The sequence below is a fragment of the Xenopus tropicalis genome, chromosome 4 (genome assembly GCF_000004195.4).
Source record: "Xenopus tropicalis strain Nigerian chromosome 4, UCB_Xtro_10.0, whole genome shotgun sequence".
Lineage (NCBI taxonomy): Eukaryota > Metazoa > Chordata > Amphibia > Anura > Pipidae > Xenopus > Xenopus tropicalis.
In genome coordinates this window covers 85,000,636-85,018,157 of record NC_030680.2, presented here as the reverse complement: position 1 = coordinate 85,018,157, position 17,522 = coordinate 85,000,636, and the positions used below count along the sequence as shown (strand labels likewise).

At 37.7% G+C, this 17,522-nt stretch overlaps 1 protein-coding gene across 2 annotated transcripts in view; it reads left to right on the top strand.

Annotated features, from left to right (window-relative positions):
- Positions 1 to 15,984, top strand: part of pgm1 (phosphoglucomutase 1) — a 38,634-nt gene extending 22,650 nt beyond the window's left edge. The window contains exons 2-11 of one of the 2 annotated variants that reach the window (XM_012960796.3): positions 1,906 to 2,068; positions 2,537 to 2,683; positions 3,755 to 3,880; positions 5,212 to 5,402; positions 5,759 to 5,913; positions 7,655 to 7,770; positions 10,826 to 10,961; positions 11,900 to 12,083; positions 14,218 to 14,352; positions 15,741 to 15,984. In XM_012960796.3, coding sequence (XP_012816250.1) covers positions 1,906 to 2,068; positions 2,537 to 2,683; positions 3,755 to 3,880; positions 5,212 to 5,402; positions 5,759 to 5,913; positions 7,655 to 7,770; positions 10,826 to 10,961; positions 11,900 to 12,083; positions 14,218 to 14,352; positions 15,741 to 15,830 — 1,443 coding nt within the window. In that variant the 3' untranslated portion in view covers positions 15,831 to 15,984. 2 annotated transcript variants of the gene reach the window in all.
- Positions 15,985 to 17,522: the final 1,538 nt, after the last annotated feature.

Genomic DNA, 17,522 nt, shown 5'->3' with positions numbered 1-17,522 from the left:
ACTGCTTTGTTCACCCACTGCATTGTTCACACCTCAGGCTCAGGCTCAGACTGTAATCACCCACATTGTTCAGATCTTCACACCTCAGCAGTGCCAGCATTGTGTCACTGTATGTACTGCCTGACCTATGCCTGCCTGTGTATGGCACACACAGGCAGCTAAGGGCAGGCAGAGTATGACACAAGGGTGGGGTAGGGCAGGCAGCGTATAGGACACACAGGCAGCAAAGGGCAGGCATAGTACTGCCTGTGTGTGCCATACTTTGCCTGCCCTATGCTGCCTGTGTGTGCCATACTCTGCCTTCCCTACCCTGCCTGTGGGAGGTGAACCTGGCAGGGGTTTGTTAGCAGTTGGAAATAGCCATTAAATGGTCCCTAAGGTGTGCTGGGGGTTGCTGTTCTATTCACTGGGGAGGAGGAGTCATATGGATTTAAGGGTTTGTCTTAATATGACATAATATAATTTTTCACATATGAATGATGGTTGATATCCCCGCAGTGAGCACCATTTGGGGTTTTGCTGTGCTACCACCATTAATGTGGGCATGGTCTTAAAAGCTCTTGTGATAAAGTGGGTGCGGTTTAAAAAAAGAGGAGTGGTCAAAAATGGCTTCCATTAGCGGTCTTCCATTATGTATGCTAGAGAAATTCCAGATAGAAAAATAACAAAAAGCACCTTCTTGTCCCATTAAAAAGCCTTTATTTGATACACATGGCTTTTGGATGCTAGAGAAATTCTGGCCCTCTGCAACACAGAAGTTGGACAGCACTGATATACTTTAGATGAATGGGCCCTCTCTTTGTTGCATTGCAGTCTGTAGAACAGCAAAAGGCATGCAATAGGTTTTGTGTAAATAGTTTTGTACATGTTGTACCTAGAGGACTAGGTAAAAACTTCTGTACCCTATGATGCAATAGAAAACAAGCAGAAGTGCAATATGTTTCAAGCAAATGCTTACCAAAGTTCAATAAAGGAGTGCAGAATAATAGAACAAGAGATCATGCTCTGAATCTCTGAGGTGGAAATATAAGAAATTAAGTCAGAGATTCATATCATTGAAAGGATATTGAATGGTTGGATGCTTGTTAAATCTATAGTTGTTTGTGTAACGTGTTAACTTCCATATAGATACAGTGTGCTTAAATGTCTGGTGAAGAAAGAGAGCACTATATGAAGAAGGTGCATTCAAGTGTATGTATTCACAGGCACTATGTCACTCAGCAAAAAAATCCAGTAGCACACTGAAGATGCAAATCGTGAAAAAAATTGTATTTTATTTGCCCAAGTACATAAAAACAAGCAAAGAGCAACGTTTCGGGACCCTCCGGACCCTTTCTCAAGAGCTTGAGAAAGGGTCCGGAGGGTCCCGAAACGTTGCTCTTTGCTTGTTTTTATGTACTTGGGCAAATAAAATACAATTTTTTTCACGATTTGCATCTTCAGTGTGCTACTGGATTTTTTTGCTGTTGGATATTGACCCCCATGCAAGGTGAGGTTCTTCCAGTATTTGCACCTGATACCCGTTTGGGTAAGTTAACAGAGGGTTGAGCTCCCCAATACTGCTATTGAGGCACTATGTCACTGTCTGCAGTTCTCTTAGAGTTCCATCTGTCACACTTTTGTGCGCCAGGACCATTCTGGATCAGAACACGTTTTATATGGCTTTAGTTGCCTGAAACATTCTATGATGTCAGTGATCTGACCTATTAGCCACAGCAGTAATTTACCAGATTCTGCATTCAAAAAAATTGTCAAGTAATACTTTGAGCTTCTTTAGGAAAAGACAGTGTTAAACATTCTTTGAAGCATGTAATAACTGATTGATTTAGCTCCTTTCAAACATCTTTTTCATTTTTGTTGTTTTTGCTTCCCTTGTTTTAATAACCTGTTTCTGTTGTATAACAGATTGGGCGCTTAGTTATTGGACAGAATGGTATTCTCTCTACACCGGCAGTATCCTGCATTATCAGAAAAATTAAAGCCATTGGGGGCATTATTCTGACCGCTAGCCATAATCCAGGGGGCCCAAATGGAGATTTTGGCATCAAGTTTAATACTTCGAATGGAGGTAAGTTAGTTTGCTTTGTGACTATTTTCAGATTTGGTTTTAAAGTACCAGTTATCAAGCATTTACTAATTTCTGATAAGGCCTATATTACTTTTTAACTAATAGGGCCCCTGCACTTCCCCTATCCCCAGCCACATCAAGGCAGAGTAGTACTAACAAGGCAAATTAATTAAAGCCCTTATTCACCCGTGTTTTTCTGGGTGTATACATGATGGTAAATATTGTTTGACACTTTATATCCCCTTTTAAATTTAGTAATGCATAAATATTAAACTTTGACCTTGCTGTTTCATATTTAGGCTAAATGGAAAGGTGTTTTTGACATTTTGTTGCCTGTATTGGATCATTTGGCTGAATCTGCAGCTAAAATCTGCTTGTGTATGGCCAGTTGTAGAGATTAATCTACTTTGTACATTCCTATTATACAAACCTAGTGAAAATTCTTAACAGACTTTGTCTCTTGACCAGGTCCAGCACCTGAAGCCATTACTGATAAGATTTTCCAGCTCAGCAAAACCATAGAAGAATATGCTATTTGCCCTGATCTTAAAGTAGATTTGACTACTATTGGAAAACAACAGTTTGACTTGGAGAACAAATTCAAACCATTTACTGGTAATGTATGGCATACACTGGTGCTTTAATGGTCATGTTTATAAAATAATACTATGTGCAACATCCAAAAAAAGACTATAATTTGTCTGACTCTGTAAGTCGGCACTGTATTGGTGAGGGGCTGGAGGGGGAGGCATGAAGTGGTTCCCCCCCACCAGCCCCCGATCTGCCCCTAACTTGCGCATCATTAAGAGGTTTTATTCTTTTAAGAATATGTTTGTATACTAGGTGACACATTAAGGGGCACATTTACTAACCCACGAACGGGTCGAAATGAGTCCGATTGCGTTTTTTTCGTAATGATCGGTATTTTGCGATTTTTTCGTATTTTTTTGCGATTTTTTCGGCGTCTGTACGAATTTTTCGTTACCAATACGATTTTTGCGTAAAAACGCGAGTTTTTCGTAGCCATTACGAAAGTTGCGTAAAATCTGGCGATTTTTCGTAGCGTAAAAACTTGCGCAAAAAGTTGCGCTTTTTTCGTAGCGTTAAAACTTACGCGAAACTTCGCACCTTTTAAGTTTTAACGCTACGAAAAAGGCGCAACTTTTCGCGTAAGTTTTAACGCTACGAAAAAATCGGGCGATTTTACGCAACTTTCGTAATGGCTACGAAAAACTCGCATTTTTACGCAAAAATCGTATTGGTAACGAAAAATTCGTAAAGACGCCGAAAAAAATCGCAAAAAATACGAAAAAGTCGCAAAATGTTCGTTTTCAAGTCGGAACTTTTCCAATTCGGGTCGGATTCGTGGGTTAGTAAATCAGCCCCCTAAGTGTAGAAGGGTTGGGTGGATCACTTATGCACACTTATGCCACTGTTTATTTATCCCAACTCAAGTTTAGGTAGTAACTATACAACATAACATTTTGTTGGCTACACAGTCGGGCAGGAAACCATCATAAAGAAGGATATTATCCTCACTTATAACTTTTTTTTTTTTTTGTTCACCATGACAATGCTCAACACCAATAGTTTCCAAAACTGCCATTTTATCCCATGTAAAATATGTTGGAAGTGGTGACTTTTACTGCCATGTCTGTAGTGATGATTTCCTTGTTTCTACTGCAGTGGAGATTGTAGACTCGGTGGAAGCCTATGCAAACATGCTGAGAAATATATTTGACTTCAGTGCCTTAAAAGAACTACTTTCTGGACAGAACAGACTTAAAATTCGAATTGATGCAATGCATGGAGGTAACGTAATTGCTTTAGCCCACAGCTCCTGGGTCATTTGAATTGCTAGTTAAACAAACAAGGAAGCCATACTGGGGACTGGGTGGGTAGGCACCTATTATGTCTCCTGCCCACCCAGTTCCCTTATTACACTACTACTACTAGATCTCCAGTTCAGCATTTCATCAGTCTCAGAGATGCTCCTATCCTCTGGCATAAGTTGTACAGCCTTGAGAACAAAGCTTGCTGCTGAAATATATTTATCAACAGCATATTTAGAGATATGACAGCAATTGCATTGTGTAGCCCCTGGGGCACCCTCTAAATAGTTACCTTTGTCAAAAACATACAACTGACGGCATGGGCCTGACAAGGCCTAGACCTGCTTGTTTTGACCTTGCTTTAAAGTAGGGGTCCCTAACCTTTCTTACTCGTGAGCCATAGTCAAATGTAAAAAGACTGGGAGAGCAACACAAGCATCATAAAAGTTCATGGAGGTGCCAAATAAGGGCTAAGATTGGCCATTAGGCAGCCTCTATGCACACTATCCACTTACAGGAGGCTTTATTTGGAAGTAAATCTTTTTATTCAACCAAAACTTGCCACAGAATTCAAAAATAACTATCTGGTTTGGGGGCACTGAGAGCAATATCTGAGAGGTTGGACAGCAACATGTTGCTCATGAGCCACTGGTTGGGGATCACTGTTTTAAAGCATTCCTCATAAGTTGTCATCAACTGCCTGTTGCATCATGATGCAGACAATTTAAAGGAGCAGTTCAGTATAAAAATGGGCAAAATAGATAGACTGCACAAAATAAAAAATGTTTTCAATATAGTTAGTTAGCCAAAAATGAAATCTATAAAGGCTGGAGTGGGCAGATGTCTAATATAATGACCCTAAGCTGTTAGGAGTTATTTAAGAGTTAAGAGGTTAGAGAGCTGAAGCAAGTAAAGTTCTGGATGTTATGTTACACATCTGCTCACTCCAGCCTTTATAGATTACATTTTTGCCTAACTAACTATATTACAAATATTTTTTATTTTTCACAGTCTGTCCATTTTACCCAAAAAATCTGTTTTTTTTAAATATAACAAGTTTTATGTTGCATAATATATATTTTTTTTCTAAATTACCAAGCATTAGTCTGGGAAGGAAGGAAAGAAAAGGTACATTTATTTTATGTTTTCTTATCACTTCTTGTCTTGAATCGACAAAAAAATTAATGTTACTGTTCCTTTAAGGAGTGCTGTCATGAGAAGTACTACTAGAGTAGAGAGGGTGACATGGGGTACGAAACTACATTAAAAGAGCAGTCTTCTTTATTCTTTTATATTTATTTTCTAAACCAGTTGTTGGCCCTTATGTGAAAAAGATCTTGTGCGAAGAATTGGGAGCTCCTGCCAATTCTGCAGTCAACTGCATACCGCTAGAGGATTTTGGTGGTCACCATCCCGACCCAAATTTGACATATGCTTCTGAGTTAGTGGACACCATGAAGACTGGGGAACACGACTTTGGAGCTGCCTTTGATGGAGATGGGGTAAGAAAAAAAAATATCAGATGATTCCAGTGATACCCCAAATTTTTGATAACATAACATCTTTTGAGCACAATAATTTGGGAATTAAGAAAATCTAATGCATTAAGTGGTGCTGAAATGTTATGTATATGTTTATTTTTAACATATAGTCAATCTTAAACAATTTTTAAACTACATTTAAACGTAAGGCTTGCTAAACGTATGTTATGTCACACGGTGTGTCTTCCATGTTCTCTCAGCATCTCTATTTCAGTAAGTTCAGTAAGCTATAGTGGGACCCTCTAGTTTTGTATTGCACCCAGTACCTTTTAAAACATTTTTTTGGTTTGTAAAAACATCTCTGATTTGTTCATTAGGATCGCAACATGATTCTTGGAAAAAATGGCTTCTTTGTTAACCCTTCTGACTCTGTTGCTGTGATAGCCGCCAACATTTTTAGTATTCCTTACTTCCAACACACCGGTGTTCGTGGCTTTGCAAGGAGTATGCCAACAAGTGGTGCCCTTGACAGGTAGGATCTGACTACGCCTAATATTGCCAGTGCTGACGTTAGAAATGTTTGCTAAGAAATCCCACAGTACAGACTGAATTCTGAATTTTGTCCATTGACTGCAGCTTATTCATTACATAGATCTTTTGGCTCTAGTGGTAGATGTCTGTTTGAGAACACACTGCTTTATCCTCTCAAGTCTATTAGTAGCCCCTCCAGATATGAATGTTAATATAATTGTCATTTATGGAATCCAGATAACATTAGAGAGATTTGCTTTTGTTAGCTTTGAGTGCTACACTGTTTCACATAAATACCTGTGTTCTTTTCCTGTCATGTCTCCTAGACACATTTTAAGTTTGTATTACATAGAATATGAGAACAATATGGGATTTTTTTTGCCTTTAGGCCATGTTTTCTCATAAGTTCCCACAAAGAATAGTAAATGCTGATTTATCTGGAATGCCCTATAAATCCAGGTTCTTTACTTGCTTAGATTATGTGAAAAAGGCCGACTTTAAAAAAAAAAAAAAAAAAAAAAAAGAAAAACAATTATTGAAAGATCATTATATATTTTTCTTTTCCCTTTACATTTGTCTGACTAAAATATTAAGGTGTAAAGAGAGGTTAATGCATAATTGTTTTCACTTTGCTATTATCCTCTTTGCTTCCTACTTGCAGTTCAGGCATTGAAGGTACAATTTTTTTAAAGTTTTCTTCAAATGCATCAGTTAATAAACTTCTTCAGTAGAATCCTGCATTGAAATTCATTCTTCAAAAACACTTTTTTTTTTTTTATATTTAATTTTGAAATTTCACATGGGGCTGGCCATATCCTTCATTTTCCCAGGGTGCCACAACCATGTGACCTGTGCTCTGATAAACTTCACTCACACTTTACTGCTGAGCTGCAAGTTGGAGTGATATCACCCCCCTCCAGCAGCCGATCAGCAGAACAATGGGAAGGTAGCAAGATAGCAGCTTCCAGTAGATATCAGAATAGCACTTAATAAGACATCCAAGTCAAGATTGAGACGCCTCTAGTTACATGGGAGTTGGAGAAACAATAGGTTACCTGAAATCAGATCTAATGTTTAGCGCTGGCTCCTTCTGAAAGCTCTGACTCAGACACAATGCACTGAGATGGCTGCCTACACACCAATATTACGACTAAAAATAGACATTTTTTTGGTTCAAGAATAAAATTTTAAGTGGTAGATTGCTGAAGGGTTATTTGAATCATACTAATGCTACAGGTAAACTGTGTAAGTAACAATGGAAAAGTTCTCATAGGTGTGACTGGCAAGAGGCAGTTGGAGAGGTCCTCAGCTATATAATTAAAAAAAAAACAGTTAAGGTTACCTGAGTTAGACAATTATGTAAATACTGTCTCTGTCAATAACAATGTAAAGGCAACATACTGTAGTTAGTTCTGCTTTATAGGTTAAAAAAAGGTACAACAACATAAAAATATTTCTTATTTCATGCTGCTACAGTCCATCTCCTTAGCAACAGGAAGAAAACAAGGCCTTTAAAAAAAAAACTAAATTGTGGCTTTATAAGTCCAGTAAAACTGCAAGTGTTTATTACATATGTCACATAAGAGCATGAAACATTTTCTTTCACCTTTTATGTCACATAAATATGAAGTAAGAACACCCTGTAAAATATCTGCTTCTTAATTGCAGCAACGTGCTATTAAAACTTATGGCAGAGCCATAAAAAATAAAAATCCGGTATTTGCTTTTCTTTTTTTCTGAAGAGTGGCAAAAGCTACAAAGATTGCTTTATATGAAACTCCAACTGGGTGGAAATTCTTTGGAAATTTAATGGATGCTAACAAGCTGTCCCTGTGCGGAGAGGAAAGCTTTGGAACTGGTGAGTGTGGGGTTGGGGGGGACATCTTCTGGGATATTTTTCTTAAGGCAAGACATTGTGATTGAATGGGAATAAGTATAATACAAACACATTATAGAGAAGATAAAAAACTTTAAAACTAACAGGCTAAATTTAGACCTCCCACATTGTGCTTTGGTTGCCTCCCTGCTGGTATTTGCCCAGCCGGTAAATCACCAGCTAGGGCAGGGGTTGAAATTACAAATTTATGGCAAATTTGTAATATCCTATCCCTAATCCCTCCCTTCCCTGACTCTCTCTCTGTTGCCGAAAGATTGGGACAAGAGAGAGCTTGAGTATCATAGTGGTCCATGGACAGAGCCTTAAAAGAGTTAAAGTAGTAAGGTTTTATCCTATCCAAAAAAGAGACAGAAGGAGCAGTTAGCAAAATGTGACTGGATCCAGGAGAGTTCTATACATTGTATGCCAAGATAAGTCAAAAAGCTGATTCAAGCTCAACCCGTCTGACAATCTCCCACTGCCAATCTCCCTTTATTTCTCACTCCCAGCTGTAGTATTCGGTTATGGAAAAAGCCAGCCGCAACTCTAGAGTTCTCCAAAACATGAAGTCTTTATTGTAATACATTGTGCTCTCAGGAAAATAGAGGCAAAATAAACATTATTATTATTATGTATCAGTGTTAAAATATATAAACGAATAAAACTAAAGCGTATGAATCAATCAGAAAAATAATGTTTTATCCCCTGCAATAGCTTGTTTCAATGGGTGCCCAAGACTGCAAATAAAATACATCTTTGGACCTTCATTGGTGATTAGTAGGAAATACATTTATGCACATCAGCCTTGCAAAAAAGAGACACGCTTAAAACTTTCCTGTAGTTTAGTACAGAGCTCTACACAAATATATGTACACTACCTTCTTTATTTCAGCACTTAATTCACGAGTGTTCATAAATTAGTCTCCCACATCTTTTCTAGGTCTGAACTATGCCAATGCTCTTACTGCTTTTCAGCTCCAGTCTTTGAATGTTTTCTGTTTAATACCCATTTACCACGATAACCAGATCATCCTTATATCGCCTCCATGAAAATACTGCCCCCTAGTAGGGGAATTAGCAAGGGCTGCAGACATTTCAGGATACAATAGTAAAGATGTTCTTTCAGTGCTTTAATATGAGATAGAAATTGAGTGGCCACTAAAGACATTTTGAAGCATTGTATATTTGTGTCCCTGTTTGAGTACTATCAGTATAAATAAAATTAGGAATAAAAATGTATATTATATTCCAACATGTAATGAAAAATGTTAGATTCATCTCACTTTCTAAAAAAGTGGCTTTTAATATTGGGAGTGGGGCCTGGACTATCATTGATCTTGCGTGTGTTGGAACCATTATTGTAGGTTCATCATTAGTTGCCTTTATGTACTGCAAGCTTTGCAGGTGAGCAATTCAGTAGCATTTTCTCTTCTTGACATGTATCATTGTGGTCTTTATCACAAACGTATGTGTACTTTTTATAGAATATTAGATACTGACAAGTTGCAGTATATTTACAAAGCATAATATAATAGCACATTTTTGGTCTGGAACAAATTCAGAAAAAACACTGTTAAAAAAAAAAAAAAAAAAAAACTATATAAAAATTGGCAGACCATAAAATCTCTTCTTTTAAAATACATGTAATTGGAACATATGCATGCCACAAAGAAAAACTGGGTACTTGACAAGAGACTAACCACATATTTCCTTTCCTGTAGAGACATTAATTTAGACCTTTTTATATAAACATTTAATTTGGCGACAGACGTTTGGAAGAATTTTTTTCTACAGATGTGTAAATTAAATTCAGCATTTTATATGGAATGCTGCCGTTGCCAAACATTGCAAATGACAGGCGCAGCATGCTTGCATTACACAAAGAAGCATTTTGGTCTGTAATTTTAAAGAAATTTTGTAACCCATGCTGGCAAAAGCTTTTTTTTTTTTTTTTTTGTTCTAAAGAATTCAGCAAAAAAGAACATTTCCTAAACAACGAAAACTGTTTCTGGTACCATGATATGGACATATTTGCGTTATAAAGCTTAAATTATATTTCAGAACCATTTTAATTCATTTTATACATGTTTCATTTTTCTAGGTTTTAATTTAAATTGGTCACTAATTCTAAGATACTACACAAAAGGCATCTTTAATAGGGGTTCAGTGTAAAATCAGCAAAAGGCAATAGTGCTTTAAACTAGGACAAAATGCACTCCCACAGACAGTGGCAGAACTACCAGGGACCGCACCCCCTCAGGGCCCACTGGACACATGCACCGGTGCAAATTCGCCAACTCAAAAATGTGTCCAGGGGGAGGGGGTCAGGGATGTTTAGTTCTGTTATTGCATCCAGACAAATTTTTGTAGGAATCTGCAATTTATTGTTTTCCAGCCTTTTCTGAAAATAGTGGATAAAGACTGATTTATCTTCTGGCTGGCATTCCCGAATATCTATACACACCTACAATCCATTTTACTTGATGGCTGGGCCCACATACAATAAAGCCCTAGTGACCGTTGGGGCCCTGTTAGTAGGATGGTGAACATTACTGATGGCAGCCCTTGATACCAGATCTAAAGATCTGTCACAATTATCTTTTCACTAGGCAGTGTTTAGCCTGGTAGAGACGCAATTACTGTGTGTGTGTGTGTTATGTAAAGAGGGGGGACCCCGTTGTGGTTCTAGCAAATTCTGAATGCTATCCAAGAATTGATCTTTTTTTATGCATACACAGAGCGAGGACTATATTAAATTTCTTGATATTGAAATTTACCATGGTTATACTGGCGATATGTATACTCACCTCTACACATACCCTACAGGATAGTGACCTGGTGATAAATTTTACGTGAACTGGCCTGTGATCATGACTGGGTCTTTTCTTTGGCTTTTTGGTTAAATTCCTAGCTGTTGGAGGATTCCGGCATTTGTTTTTAAGAAAAAGTTTCAGATAATTCAACAATAAATATAAAAACCAAGTTTCAAAGGAATTTAAATTTATTAACAAGACTCTTATTTTCTTATATTCTATAGGCTCTGACCATATTCGAGAAAAGGATGGACTTTGGGCAGTTCTCGCATGGCTATCAATCATTGCCACACGCAAACAGAGTGTGGAGGAAATTCTAAAAGATCACTGGCAGAAGTATGGTCGTAATTTTTTCACACGGTGAGCTCCCTGTTTTTGCTCTGATCTTCATTTTACCAGAGGAGATCAGCCACAAAAATTTGCTACATTTACAGTGCCACTTTCAGGTGAAACTGTATAGACCTATAGTCATTCAGCTGGCTACATAGAATTTTATTGAAAACTGCCATTAAAATTAATTTACGATTAACTTACAATAAAGTATAATCGTTATCATATACCAGAGTAGTTATTTGGCTTTTTTATTGGTTAAATTCCAACCTGCAGGGAAACATCTGGATTTCTGGAAAAAATCTTTTGTTCTGTAGAAGGGGAGGAGGGGATGCCAGCGCTTTTTTTTTTTTTTTATTTTAAATCTGTGTTTTTGTGATACATTTTATTCTCAAAGGTTGAATTATCAAGGAGATTGTTTCCATATCTTTCACCAAAACAGCTTTAGGTTGCATTAGGGCAGATCTTGAGGGAAAGCAATGGTAGACATCAGCTTGAAGCTTAAATTTGCTTTACTAACAAGATTTTTTCTAAAGTCTGAAACGTTTTATTTGAAGAATTCCTTCATTTTATACGAAAGGGCATTTGTTCCCAGGTATCTGTATCTTCTTGTGACAGACAGCACTACCTTTTATCCTTATATATCTTATTGATTGAAAACACCAATTAAGGCTTGCATGTTGACGGATGAAGTCTGGTGGAGATGTAATGACTGTTTAAATTATGACTGAGTTAAGAGAAGACCTTATCATGGTTCTAGCAAATTCTGATAGCTGTGGAAGATCCAGTCTCCTTTATACTTACACAGAGGGAGGACTTTATAAAATATCTGTATATTGAAATTGACCATGTCCATACTGGTAGTATACATACTCACCTCGGCACATTGCCAGTAGGGTGGAGGTTTGTAGGTAACAATTGCTTTAGACCATGGTTCCTTTTTAAACTCTTACCTACATGTGTTTTAGATATGATTATGAAGAGGTTGATTCTGAAGGAGCTAACAAGATGATGAAAGACCTTGAAACATTGATGTTTGATCGCGCATTCATTGGTCAGCAGCTTTCTGTTGGGGATAAAGTTTATACTGTTGAAAAAGCAGATAACTTTGAGTATAGTGACCCTGTTGATGGAAGTATTTCAAGAAACCAGGTAAGTGACTGCAAATATTGATTGAATCATGTGGTGCACAATTAGAACATTCAATGCCAGAAATGTCTTACAAGATGGTGTATCAGTAGGTGTAATGCAGAGTTGGCTTTCTTAGCAAGTACTGGTAACAAAGTCACAAAAATGTCAGCATTCATTCTTGATATCTGTATTAGTTCTGTTGTTTAAAATACTTTTGACTTTTTCCTTAAAGGAGAAGGAAAGGTAAAAACTAAGCTTTATCAGAAAGGTCTATGTAAATAAGCCATAAGCACTTACAGTAATGCTGCACTGAGTCCAACACAGAGTTTCTTGTCTCCTTGTTTGTGAACATGTTCTTCGGTATCAGACTTCCCCTCTTTTAGTGCTCTTTCAGGTTTGGGACACACGTCTGCATAGTCTTCTCCCTCTCCTTCACTGCTCCCCCCTCCCATAAGAATGCATAAGAACTGACCCTCCCCCCCCCCTTAGGAATGTGTGATATGCGCTTCCAACGGCTAAAACTGCAGCAGGAAGCTACCAACACCAAGCTAAAATGGCAGCTGCTATTGGAGGAAGCTTCTAGGGCTCTTTACACAGGTATGGCAATGCCTTCTGCAGAATAAATATAGCATTCTAGGTGGCACTAATGTGGCTAATCTATTGGCAGTAAAATGCCAAAATCACTTTCTCCTTTAATGAAATGCTCATGTCATTTTACTGATGCCTTAAATGTGGTTCTGATGAAGATATGGAAAAATAATACAATAATAAAAATGGCAACTTGTTCACTTTCTATTCTGTTTGTTACATTTTTTTTATTTCATGGCCCTTACAAGCAGGAATGCTGGTATATCAGGGGCAACAGATGTTGAAATTATTCAACTAAAAGATTCTGGACTTATGGCTTCAAGCCTATTATTACTTATTCCAGCATTTGTGGGGGCTTTTTCCCTTTGCTTTTTAGTTAAAATTGACAAAATATATGAAATGTTGTGCCAGTTTACAACCCTTCAGCATCCAAACAAATGTTTAGCTTTATTACTTTTTACTGTACTGGAATAATTGAAATATCTGCTCATTGGCTAGGGTGAAATGAGAGAATCCAAACTGGTGCATGCTTGTATACAAATATCTACTGGTGCCAGTATGTTCTTATTCCATCATTGCCTTTTTTATTCTATAAATGCTGATGTGTTGCGAAAAGAATTTAAAAATAAAACATAAAAATGGCAGCAGTATCCTTCATGTTAAGGTGTCTGCAGATATACAAAATTTACTGTAGAATAATGTGAAAGGTTCATTGTGCAAAGCGGATACCCATGCTCTGTGTATAATAGAACTGATAGCATAACAGGAGACTAAGGGGCAGATTTATCAAAACCCAAGTTCGAATCCCGAATGGGAAAAATTCGGATTGGAAACGAAAATTTCTGAAGATCGCAAATATCCCGAAAATGCTTACGAAAAAATCGTATTAGTCACGAAAAAATCGTATTAGTCACGAAAAAATCGTATTAGTCACGAAAAAATCGTATTAGTCACGAAAAAATCGTATTGGCGATCCGAAAGTCACGTAATTTTCGTACCAAACCATTGCAAACAGCGGCAGTCTTTCCGAATTTTTCGCGCGGGCGCACGACTTTTTCGTGCGCCCGCGCGAAAACGCCGCGGACGCTCGAAAAAATCGGGCGCGAATCCGCTCGGCGCGTTCGGACCCGTTCGGGTCTTAATAAATCTCCCCCTAAGAGATAGCATAAGTTAGTACAGGTATAGGACCCATTATCCAGAATGCTCGGGACCAAGGGTATTCCGGATAAGGGATCTTTCCATAATTTGGATCTCCATACCTTAAGTCTACTAAAAAATTAATAAAACATTAATTAAACCCAACAGGATTGTTTTGCATCCAATAAGGATTATTTATATCTTAGTTGGGATCAATTACAAGGTTCTGTTTTATTTCTACATAAAAAAAGGAAATCAGTTTTAAAATTCTGAATTATTTGCTTATAATGGAGCCTATGGGAGACGAGCTTTCCGTAATTCGGAGCTTTCTGGATAACGGGTTTCCGGATAAGGGGTCCGATACCTGTATAAGAAATGTTCATGTTTCTTTTTTAACTTGGCATATAAAATTGACATTTCTCCATTTTAGGGATTAAGGCTTATTTTTGCTGATGGATCTCGAGTCATCTTTAGGCTTAGTGGTACAGGCAGCGCTGGAGCTACCATTAGATTATATATTGACAGCTATGAGAAGGATTTACAGAAAATATATGAAGACCCTCAGGTAAATGCCAGTTATACAATGTCCATACAAAAAGGAAATCCGCTTGTGCTTTGTCTCTAGTGTTTATAGGGAAAGCATCATAGTTTCTTTTATATAAATACATTCTATATTTAAGCAGTTACTGTGATACAAAATAAATATATTAATATATATCAGCCAATTTTGTTACAGTAACTACAATGCTGTATTGATATATTAGAAGTACATCATTTATTTAAAGCTGACTGCAACATTTTTGTCCTGGAGATATCCTTCTCAATGTTCTCCAGTGTTTCAGGACATTCTTGTATCACTGCCTACGAGGAGGAGCAGCGCTAGGGCCCGTGGTGGAAAGAGATCAGGCAAAGAGTAGAGGGCTTCAAATGAACTTCTATATACTTGCATTTATTTATCTACAGAGTAACATCACATATTGCCCTAAAAGGTTTACATTATCTGTACATTAGGGATATGTAACACACATAACCCAAAATCTGCTCTATTTACTCAGAGTGACGGCTAGTGACATCCATTGGTCATCAGGCATACAGGGTAGATTTTGGCCTAAAATGTACACGCAGGGCAGAATGTGACTTATTGGTGTTGTCGCCACTTGTGGAGAAATGGCTAGTGATAACACTTAGTTGCCTCTACCTGTCCTGCCTGCCATTGACTTCAGTGGCATAGCCTGTCAGCACAGTTGTGATTTGAGTTTAAAAAAAAAAAAAGAAGCTTTACTAACAGAAAATATGGCTGCCAGACTCTGCCCTAGACATAATATCTTATGTGCTCCACTAAAACATAATTTGTAATTTGTTTTCTTTTTGTATGTTTGGGCCATGCTCACTGCACATTTAAAATCCTGTGTTTACATGTGTTCTTTAATCACTTGATACTTGCAGCCACAGGACTCTTTGTGGCTTGAAGATAGAATGTGCATTCCATTTGAATTTATACCTGGAGAGATTAAATATAGTTTTGTTTCAGTGTGCCCACACTGCAGCTATGATTGCTCACATACTTTTATGCCCAACAGATCCTTAGGTATGGGAAAAGCTGGAGTTCAAAGCCTAATGAGTTTTTAATTTATAATGTCTTTCTTATGTTCTGGTTTTTGATATAGCCTTAGTGCTGTAGCCAAACAAAAACTCCTTCATGTGCTTTGCTGTGACTCTTGGCAAAGAGCCGATTCCTCCTCTTCAGCAAACAAATCACAGCTAGGCATGCATGGGGGATCAGAACAGTTCTACTATGAAGGTATATTATTTAGAGGAATTAATACCTGTACAGGGTAATATTTAAATACTGATGAAGATAGTAAGTATTTGCACTGTTGCTTGTTTTAATGTTTAATGAAGACAAGGTACCTGTAAACATTTTACATGCTCTTTTTTTTTTTTCCTTTACAGGTTATGCTGGGCCCTCTTATTACTATTGCACTTAAGATCTCAAAGTTACAGGAAAGAACAGGTCGCTCAGCTCCTACTGTTATCACATAAAGTGGTATAAGACATCCAGTAAACTTACTGGACTTCCATAGCGATCCATCCCATACCTGTTCCCTCAGTCTTCCATCTCTGTGCCGTAGTGTGTTTATTGCTATTCATGTTCCAGTGACCTAAGCAGATAAAAGTACAGAAATTTTGAAATTTTTTTTGTTGTGGTCATTTACTTCTTTTCTATTGAACGTTCCGTTTTGTGGCTGGTGTTAAAGATTACAGTTAGGGCCGCCATCAGAAAATTTGGAACCTCGTACAAGTTATTTATGTGGGGCCCCCTCATGAACACAAGCTCACAGTACTAAAATTTTGCCCTCACCCCCCTTGTGTGTGCAATATAAACTGCTGATGTTACTCTATAATAAGCAGTTCATATTAAGAGTTCTATTAATTAATGTGCTAATTAACAGTCAGTTCATTTGGGAACAGTGGAGTTTGCCCTGAGTTGAGTTTAATCCCTGAGTTTTTGACAAGTTACATAAACTACATAAATTTAAAGGCCAATAACTAGTCAGTATTAGTTCACAAACATAGTAAAGAAAAAAATGTGCTAATATGTCAGTCTTTAAATTGGGGGGGGGGGAGGGGGCAGTGAAGTTTATAAGTAAATTGTATGTTTCTTTAATAGTAACATAAGTTTTTGCATAAGTTACATAAATAGCATAGGGGCCCAATGATGTCATTCCCCTGCTGGAAAGTTCATGTAGGAAACACTTACAGTGGATATAAAAAGTCTACACACCCCTGATAAAATGTCAGGTTCCTGTGCTGTACAAAAATGAGACAAAGATAAATAATTTCAGAACTTTTTCCACCTTTAATGTGACCTATAAACTGTACCACTCAATTGAAAACAAACTGAAATGTTTTAGGTGGAGGGAAGAAAACCAAAAAAACTAAAATAATTGGGTTGCATAAGTGTGCACACCCTTAAACTAATACTTTGTTGAAGCACCTTTTGATTTTATTACAGCACTTGGTCTTTTTGGGTATGAGTCTATCAGCATGGCACATTTTGACTTTGCAAGATTTGCCCACTCTTCTTTGCAGAAACACTCCAAATCTGTCAGATTGCGAGGGCATCTCCTGGGCACAGCCCTCTTCAGATCAACCCACAGATTTCTAATCGGATTCAGGTCTGAGCTCTGGCTGGGCCATTCCAAAACTTTAATCTTCTTCCCGTGAAGCCATTCCTTTGTTGATTTGGATGTATGCTTTGGGTCGTTGTCATGCTGAAAGATGAAGTTCCTCCTCACGTTCAGCTTTCTAGCAGAAGCCTGAAGGTTTTGTGCCAATATTGACTGGTATTTGGAACTGTTCATAATTCCCTCTATCTTAACTAAGGCCCCAGTTCCAGCTGAAGAAAAACAGCCCCAAAGCATGATGCTGCCACCTCCATGCTTCACTGTGGGTATGGTGTTCTTTTGGTGATGTGCGGTATTGTTTTTGCACCAAACATATTTTTTGGAATTATGGCCAAGAAGTTCAACCTTGGTTTCATCAGACCATAACATCTTTTCCCACATGATTTTGGGAGACTTCAGATGTGTTTTTGCAAAATGTAGCCTGGCTTGGATGTTTTTCTTTGTAAGAAAAGGCTTCCGTCTTGCCACTGTACCCCATAGCCCAGACATATGAAGAATATGGGAGATTGTTGTCACATGTACCACACAGCCAGTACTTGCCAGATAT